General features: G+C 50.1%; 1 protein-coding gene across 2 annotated transcripts; it reads right to left on the reverse strand.

The window, feature by feature from the left end:
• Positions 1–1,006: 1,006 nt before the first annotated feature.
• On the reverse strand, positions 1,007–3,779 carry Nrl (neural retina leucine zipper). Of its 2 annotated transcripts, none has more exons than XM_087895881.1 (2): positions 3,716–3,779; positions 1,007–2,408 (listed from the first exon to the last, which is right to left on the reverse strand). In XM_087895881.1, exons 1-2 carry the CDS (start codon positions 3,777–3,779, stop codon positions 2,074–2,076), a joined length of 399 nt encoding a protein of 132 aa, XP_087752007.1. In that variant the 3' UTR covers positions 1,007–2,073. The 2 variants fall into 2 exon arrangements, with proteins under 2 accessions (XP_087752007.1, XP_048301268.1); XM_048445311.3 differs by having other exon boundaries at positions 1,007–2,406; positions 3,399–3,779.
• Between the last annotated feature and the right edge of the window lie 5,307 nt (positions 3,780–9,086).

The raw sequence follows: 9,086 nt of genomic DNA on the forward strand, positions 1-9,086 counted from the left end.
CAGCACCAGCACACCAGGCGAGGCAGGCAAGCCGGGGTTGGTCTACAAAGTGGGTTTCAGGCCAGCTAGGGCTGCACAGTGGGACCCTGTCTCAAAAAAAGAAGGAAGGAAGGAAGGAAGGAAGGAAGGAAGGAAGGAAGGAAGGAAGGAAGGAAGGAAAGAAGGAAGGAAAGTAAAAGTAAAAAGGATTGTGAGTTTGCGGCCAGCCTGGGCTACATAGTAAAAAAAAGAAAAAGAAACACAGTGTAAAGGAAGAAGAATTGAGATCCTAGGTGAGCTCCCTCTGCCCCAGCCTCTCCCTTCAACAATGGATGTTGAAGAGGAAGATGCTGAGAATTCTCATAGGGAGGAACCCAAGCTTAAGAGGAAGGCCGCTGGCCAAAGGGCAGGCAAGGGAAAGGAATGAGCAGAGCAGGGGTCTGCAGGCAAGGACTGCGCTTTCAGTCTCCTGCATAGACGAAGGATGAGCTAGGCTAGAGGAGGGGACAGTGCGAACAAGGAATGTGATGGGAAGAGAAGAGACAGCTGGTCAGGGGGTGGGTAGTGGGGGCAGAAAGGAAGAAGGACATATGGGAGCCACTTCCCCCACACAGAACTGCTTCTCCCGTTTATTATGCCCCTTGGAGGACAGATGACAGTGGCTGATGAGGTGGACACTCCCAGCTCAAAGTCTCTGCTCTGCCCAAAGGCCCTCCCCATATGTTGCTGAACTGGAGGGCTGGGTTGCCATGGCAACTCTGAGCCCTGGAGGACAGCCACAGACAGGCCTAGCTAGGGCCACTGCTGCTCCCGGACTTTGGTTGCGGTGGTGGATAGTGGTGGGCGAGGCTCCATCTGGACCACTCCCCACCCCCTCCAATCCACTGTCATCGGCACTCTAGAACCGAGAGGAATACACTGCTCGACTCCGTGAAGGGTCTCTCTCTCTCTCTGCATAAATGAGACAAGCAATCTACAACTGAGATACAACAGACTCCCCCAGACCTCCCCCCACCTCACTCCTCTGTCTCCCTCCTCACAGCAGACACACAGGCCAGTAGCTGGAGCAGTGATGGAGACTTGAATCTTTTTAAGTTGCAAGAACTTTTAACCAACAAGATTAGTTTTCCTGGGCTTCAGGTTTAATTCACCAAAGCCACCCTTTCTGGGCTCCTGGTTATCCTGTGAGGTCGCACTTCAGCTCTGAGTGGCAAGAGGTAGCAGGGGCACCCTCTGCAGTAGGGAGGCCGAGGCAGCCTAGAGGGAGCCACAGAGAGCCGGTGCAAATGAGAATTTCCAGAGAAGCCAAGCTGTGTGTCTACCGCCTGAGCTACAGCCTGGAGGCTGAACAGGATGTCCTTTTGGTGCCGTTATCTTGGAGCCCCTTGGGGAGACCATTTAGACTTGCTCACTGTGGAAGATGCCAAAACTAAAACAGTGTCAGAAGTCATCCAATCCAAGCGAAAGTTAGAGGAAGTAACTGAAATCCCATGGCAATTGCTTTGCTTAAGTAACAGACCATATAGCCCGCGACACAGTTGAGACCAGTGCCCAGGTCTCCAGGCTCCCATCCAGGGTGTTTACTCTGTCGCTTTGGATTCTAAAGGTCACTGGCTTAAGCAGGAAATATCATCTTGAGTTAATCTACTACTCTGTTTGAAGAAACTGAAGTCTTGAAAATTCGGTAGTCCTCTAAAGGGGAGTACCAAGCGTCAGTTAAAATGCAGCTTCATTGTTAATTACAGCATCAATGCATTACAGGTTGAAAACCTTGAATTAAAAGCTAGACTGAAGGAGGGCGCTGCACCCCTCCCTCTCCTCCTATTGAGCATACCATCCACCCAGCCTCCACACCTTCACCCTCAGTACAGGCACTAGCCCCTGCAGAATTCAGTGTTCTAATCATGAAAAGTCATGGCCTGCAAAAGAGAAGGGGTCTAACCTCCAGGAAAGGGCGAGCATCTAAGCTCAGACATGCCACGAGGGTCAGTAGTTTGGGAACATTTGTATCGACACACAGGGCCTCGGGTAGCGATTTGGTGAGTGCCACCTACCCAGACACCTCCAAACCGCCACACCCCCTGCTCTAGAGGCTCAGAGGAAGAGGTGAGCGTGGTCGTCGGACCCAGGGCCGCTGGAGGTCAGCCGGTCACAGCGGGCCTTGTAGAGGTCGCGCTCGCGAGCGAGTCGGGCCACCTCGGCCCGCAGTGCGTCCAGCTGGGCGACCAAGCGGGCACGCTCGGCCTCCAGCCCGCGCCGCTGCTGCAGCCGCTTGGAGCGACAGGCCTGCGCGTAGCCGCGGTTCTTGAGCGTGCGGCGCCTCTGCTTCAGCCGCAGAGCCTCGTCGCGCCCGCAGCCCCGCAGCTGCCGGTTCAGCTCGCGCACAGACATCGAGACCAGCGCCGCGTCCGAAAATCTCTCGGGCAGCTGCGGAGGAAGAGTGCAGGGACCAGATCAGTGCAGGTCCCACCGGGCTAGACACAGAGTGTCAGGGAATTCTTGGGAGTCCAGGGAACATGCACTTTCACCTACTGCATGCTCGCTCTTCCTACAGACCCCACCCCAAGTTCCGACACGTCCTGGACTACACACACACACATACACACACACACACACACACACACACACGCACGCACATAGCCTTTGGGCCCCTCCAAGTGTCGCAGTGTGAGCTCCGCCCCCGGCACTCCGGCGAGCCAATCACGCCTCTGGTCGTACCCTTCAACTGTCCGCAATGTCCTGGGGGACCCGCACCCAAACAGACTCTGCCCTTGCCACAGACGACACGTTTCCCTGTCCTGAACTGCACAGCCCGGTGACCCTCAAGGATTTGGATTACATCCTAATGCCCTCAACACCCCCATCTGTGTCTATAATTAATAGGATGAGTCCCAATCCTTTCTGAGAAGGTTAGGCGCTGGGGGAAAAACGGAGCCATGAAAAAGCTAACTTCAACCACAGCCTTTACTCAGCTAGATTCAACACATCATTTATCTATTTGCTTCTACACAATCGCTCATCCCCCACCATGCTCTTAAACTCTAATCCCTTTTCCCTTTGAGGCCCCTTCTAATCTTTTGTTTTGTTTTGTTTTTTGACGGGGTCCCATTGTGTAGTGTAGCTGACCTGGAACATAACTTATTGGACCAAGCTGGCTTCTAACTCACAGAAATCTGCCTGAGTCTGCCTCCGGAGTACTGGGATTAGACGCATTAACCACAACTGTTGGCTTCCTCCTTACCTTCTCTCTGTACCCCATAATGCAACTATTCCCTTCCATTTTGAAAAATCGATATAGTTTTCTCAAGGACCTTCCTCTGTCTCTTTCCAGTCCATAACCCTCTCCAGGAATCCTCCCTCTCTTGATTTTCTCCTTCCCTACTTCTTCCTCCCCTCAGACCAACCTGTTGGTCACTTACCTGGGCATGCTGGGCTCCTGTCTCTCCTGGGCTCCCTGAATAGTAGCCATGGGGCCCTTCTACAGGGACTGGGCCCTGGTTCTGAAGCAGCTCCACAGCCTCATCAGGACTCAACCCCAGCACCTCATCAGCCCCCAGCTGCTGCTGCAGAGTGGCCAACCAATACAGCTCCTCCAGGCCTGGCCTGGGGTCCTCATTACTGCCCACCATGCCTGGCTCACTGAAGGTGGGTGAAGGAGGCACTGAGCTGTAAGGTGTGGAGCCCAGTGAGGCTGTGGGGAGTCCAGGTCGGCCCTCTGGGAGTTCCCGCTTTATTTCAAACTTCATCAAGTCAAAGTCATTAACATATTCCATAGCCAAGGGACTCGGGGGACGGGCCATTCTGGAAGTGAGCTGATACCTGCAAGAAAAAGGAAAGGTCCGAACTGTTTGAGGGGTGTCTGCCATCCCTCTCTCTACACCTCCTTCCCCCCAGACCCAAGTGCCCTGAAACTAGAGCACAGGGACTTCAGAGTAGGAAGGCGGCCACCCGTCTTCCCTGCACAGTGGCTTCCAGGCGGCTCCTGTCAGGCAACAAGAAACTGGAGCCCTGAAGGACAAAATGGACAGACAGCACAGCCTCTCACCGCTTTGATGCCTCTGGCATCCATGAGAAACAACAGCAGCATGGCAGCATCCCAGTGCTGGGGCATCCTGAGGAGCTCTGTCATCTCCAGAGGCACAGTTCCATTTACAGTCAATTAAAATGTGAGCTTAATTAACGTGTGTCTGTGTCTGTGTCTGTGTGTCTGTGTGTGTGTGTCTGTGTGTGTCTGTGTGTGTATTGTCTCTGTGTGTGTGGCTGTGCGTGTGTGTATATGTGTGTTTTAGGACAGTGGGAAGACACTAGGCTATGAATTTTAGGGCCTAAGAACATTGTGCTGTTAACTTTATCTCTGAACGCCTTCAGGATAGTATCACTTTACACATCTGTTCTATGGGTCAACAGACAAACCTCTTCTTCTCTAAGAGGGTTCCTATGGGGAAAAGGTTCTAGAAAGATCTGGACCAAGTGGCCACTCTCTCTCCTCAAGGTCAATCTCTCCAAAGAGAGCCCAGGAGGGCAGATCTTCTTTGATTCAGAACCCACTATATTAATGTGGGTTTGAGCAGATTGCCTTCGCTTTCTGATCCTGTGGGCAATTAGACTTTGAAAACTTCACTGAAGACTGTTCTGTGGAACACTAATTCTGAGACATGCCCTAGAAAAGGTTTATACACAGGTAATTTTAGGGAAGGCTACCTCTTAGCCCCATCTCTTGCAGATTCACAAGCGTGAAAGTACATTAACCCAAGAAGTCCTTGAGCAAACGCAGTTCAACAGAGTGTGCCAAATTTCCAACACTAAGGGACTCTGCCGTGTTCAGCTCCGGCTAGTTTACCTCACTAGTTTACACATCCCAGTGTGGGCATCCTAGCTCTACTTCAGCTCCCAATTCCCTAGGCCCCGAAGTGGAAATGCTCAGAGTCTTATCCCCCAGGCTTGGGCTCTAGCTGCCTCTTGATTCCCTTTTTTCTTCAGCCACATCTCAGATTCCACACTGAGCAGAGAGGTGGACAAGGAGACAAGGCTTCTCTTCCTTTCCAGGGGCAAGCTGTCCACGGCAGAACCACTCAATCATGAGAGAACAGGGTGCTGGAAGGAGCTAGCCTTTGGCGTGACACTGATTGGGGTGTCCAGAGAGACAGGAGACATTAAACACTAAGCAGGGGAAGTTGGACAGAAGAGTGGGGACATAAGATAGGACAGAGAACAGCTGCAGGGGTCAGAGGAGGGCTCTGTGGGGCAGGTCACCAGACGTACTCACTTTAGGAAGCGCGGAGATGACGTAGTCGGTGTCAGAATCAGAAAGGCACCGCTTTGCCAGAGACTAGAGACTCCATAGAGCAGGGTCTGGTGCCCCTGTCTTCAGAACAAGGGGGCTATGGGCACAGAGCCCAGAGGGCACTCTTAAAGAGCTAGTTCTTTGAGATCATCTGTAGCCTTGGAGCCTCAGCCAATGAGATAAAGAGCTCATTTGCATATCTCATTGGCCTGGGGCTGGGATGCTGAGGACAGTAAAGGATAGGTACCACTAGTTCTCCAGAAAGGAAAAGGGGCATCTGCCCCCAAGAAAGCTTCTTATTGGTGGCCGCACTTATATGTGCGTACCACCCTCCATATGACGTAACCCTCAGGTCAGTCAGCCTAGGGCTGGTCAGAGTCCAGACAAACTCCATCTTTTAGGACTCCCCACCTCCTGTCTACATCTGTGGGACAGATACACCATCTCCTCCCATTCTCTTCTGGCTTGTTGGGTCCTGTTTCCTCTTTTCAAGCATCCTCTCATTCCAACCCCCGCCCACCTTCACCCTGGCTAACCTTATACCTCTTAGAGACACTGTATCAGAAAGATAAGCAACTTTCTCCATGAAGAATCCCGCTCTTAACAACTCGACCCTAAGACGAGCTTGAGAGAAGGGACAGGAAAAAACGGGGCCATACTCCTTGTCTTTTCTCAGGTCACCAAAAAGGGCTGAAATCTAATCACGACAAGTTCACCAGGTATGCTTTTGTAACTAACGACCCTCAGGAGCCCTCTGCTTCCTCTCACCTTTTCCCTGTGTGGGTCTCAGTCCCCCCTCTCCTTCCTCACTTGCTCATTATGATTCCCAGACGGCTGGGATATGACCTACATTTTCAGTCTAATCTACTAACACCTCTTAGGGCTATCATCCCCCCGTGGGAGCTGGAGCAGGGATACTAAGACTTAGCCAAGGAGACGTTTAAACCTGCCTGAAGCTGTTTAAATAGGGTCTGTGCTAGAATAAACTCCAGATATTAAAGGGTATTCCCCCATCTTCTGAGGACACCCAGAAAGTTAGTTAATAGATCTTCTTTCCCAGTGCAGAGTAAGGTCTTGGCTCCGTCAGTCCCAAGAGTCCTCAGTTATAACAATTAACCTAGTCCCAGTCTTATGAGTTACCAAAGAGCTAGGAGATGCAGACTACTTAAGACTATGGCTTCCAAAGTGTGGTCCTCAGATCAGCAATAACAGCATCTCTTGGGGACTTGAAGAAACCAATTCTCTGACTTTACCTCAAACTCACAGAATCAGAAACTCTGTGGTAAGATATAGACATCAGTGATTTAATAAGCCCTTCCAGCGATTCTGACACACACTAACGTTTAAGAACCACCAGTCTACAGATGCCTACATTCAACCCATCTTCTCCCCACTCCGTGTGTGTGTGTGTGTGTGTGTGTGTGTGTGTGTGTGTGTACCAGCACTATATCCGTTTTCCATCACTGCTTGGATATAAATACCCCCCCAAAGGCCCCTGTGTTGAAGGCTTGTTTCCCAGAGAAGGGCACAGCTGAGAAGCATTCAGATGAGAATGTTAAACATCTCAATGAGTTTATCAGTTGAGGAGTTCACATAGAATTGACTGTCAAGAGGTGGGGCCTAGCTGGAAGAACTGTGCCTGTGAATGGTACATCTTTTCCTTAGTTCACTCGTATATCTTTCCCCTCCCTCCCTCCCTCTTTCTCCACACCCCTCTTCTCTATTGGCTTCACCAATATTCTCCATCATGGTGTTAGATTTCTCCATCATGATGTTAGATTTCTCCACCATGATGTTAGATTTTGGATCAAAGCAGTAGTAACCATCCACTGAAACTGAAACCATTGGTCCACATAAATCTCTCCTCCTTTGATTTTTCTTAGACTTGTCACAAAAAAAAAAAAACAAAAAAAACCCACTAACATAAATGCTTCAATAAATACCTGAAAAGAGGTTTGTGCTGGGTGGTGTTGGCGCATGCTGTTGGTCCCAGTACTCTGGAGGAGGCAGAGGCAGGCAGATCTCTGTGAGTTTGAGGCCAGCCTGATCTACAGAGTGAGTTCCAGGACAGCCAGAACTATCACACAAAGGGGTGGGGGGAGAAGGGGATTGTTTTGCTGCTGTAGGGATTCCAGTCTGTGAGCACTTGGCCCCATTGTTTATTGTCTGAAGTGAGTCAGCTGTCACAGCAGGGACACACTTTAAAGCGACTCACGTGAAAGAGGAAGGGGCTAGGGCCCCGTTTTCCTCACAGATATACCCCATGACAAGAAGACTTCCCAAACCTCTTGAAACTTTCACCACTGTCCAATAGTGACAAGTTTTGAACTCATGTGCCTTCGGAGGACTTTTGGGGTTTTTGTTTGTTTGCTTGCTTGCTTTTAGAGATTGAGTTTCTCTGTGTTAACAGCCCTGACTGTCCTGGAACTTGCTTTGTAGACCAGACTGGCCTTGAACTCACAGAGATCCACCTGGCTCTGCTTCCCTAGTGCAGGGTATAAAGACACTTGCCACCATGTGTCACCACGCCCAGCCTTGGAGGACATTTGACATCCAAGTTTTCTCCACACAGACTGGAGACCTAGGTCATCTGTCATGATTCCCCCATGCTTGGGGCTCTATTGTGTGTAGTCTGTTGTTGCTGCGCAAGTAGGGTTGTCACTCCTCACCTGGACTTGTTGCTTGACATTTTCTCAGAAAAAGAAAAAACAGGAAGTTTACAGCCCAGAACCAGCCACAAAACCAGCCACAAAATGGGAATAGCGATGATGAAAGCAAGGAAGACCACGTACATGCCCGTGGAATGTGACTGTGCAGTGGACAGCCAAAAAAGAGAGCCTAGAATTTCCCTGAAGGAAAAAGGATTGGCAGCATCCAGTGCAGGCCCTTTGCATGCCTGCTCTGAGCTAACCAGGGACTTGCTCCCACCAGGCAGCTGTCAGCTCTCTCCTGATCCTCTTGTTTACAGGAGGACTCAGAGAAGAGGTGGGAGAGCTAAGCTGCTGAGGGGCAAAGGGAGTCAGGCCAAACAAGCTCAGGCAAGCTGTGCCCCTCTGGCTTCAGACCCTCCCTGGGCAAAGGTGCTGGGATGTGATGGCCAGGCTCAGAGAAGCACTGTGCTCACTAGTGGAGACCCGGGAGAGAGAACAGCCTAAGCACACCAGGGAAGGTTTAGAGGATAGGAAGTAGATAATGACCCTAAAAGACTCCTGGACATGTGAGGAAAAGGACCAGGGGTGAAAAAGAAGACGGAGTTCTCTGTGCTCAGTGGTAGAGAGTGCATTCAATCCCCAACACTTATTACAAAGATAGATAGATAGATAGATAGATAGATAGATAGATAGATAGATAGATAGATAGATATAAAAAATAAAAAAAGGAGGCAAGTTAGGTTACACATGCATGTAAACATAGAACTGGGGAAACCCAGATAGGAGCATCATGAGTTCAAGGCCAACTTGAACTACAGTAGGAGGGGGGAGGAGGAGAGAAAGAATAAAAGAAAGAAAGAAAGAAAGAAAGAAAGAAAAGAAAGAAGAAAGAAAAGAAAGAAAGAAAGAAAGAAAGAAAGAAAGAAAGAAAGAAAAGAAAAGAAAGAAAGAAGGGAAAAAAGAGAAGGAAGTAAGGGAAAGAGGGAGGGAGAGAGGGAGGGAGGGAGGGAGGGAGGGAGGGAGGGAGGGAGGATACAGAGACAACATTCTAGGATGTAACTCATCCCCGCCTCCTCTGCTCTACACATTAATATTAGAATCCTGAAAGACCAGTTCTCACTCCTAATTTTTTTTAATTTATTTATTTATTATGTATATAACATTCCTTCCAC

This window comes from Myodes glareolus, chromosome 12 (genome assembly GCF_982192425.1).
Source record: "Myodes glareolus chromosome 12, mMyoGla1.1, whole genome shotgun sequence".
Lineage (NCBI taxonomy): Eukaryota > Metazoa > Chordata > Mammalia > Rodentia > Cricetidae > Myodes > Myodes glareolus.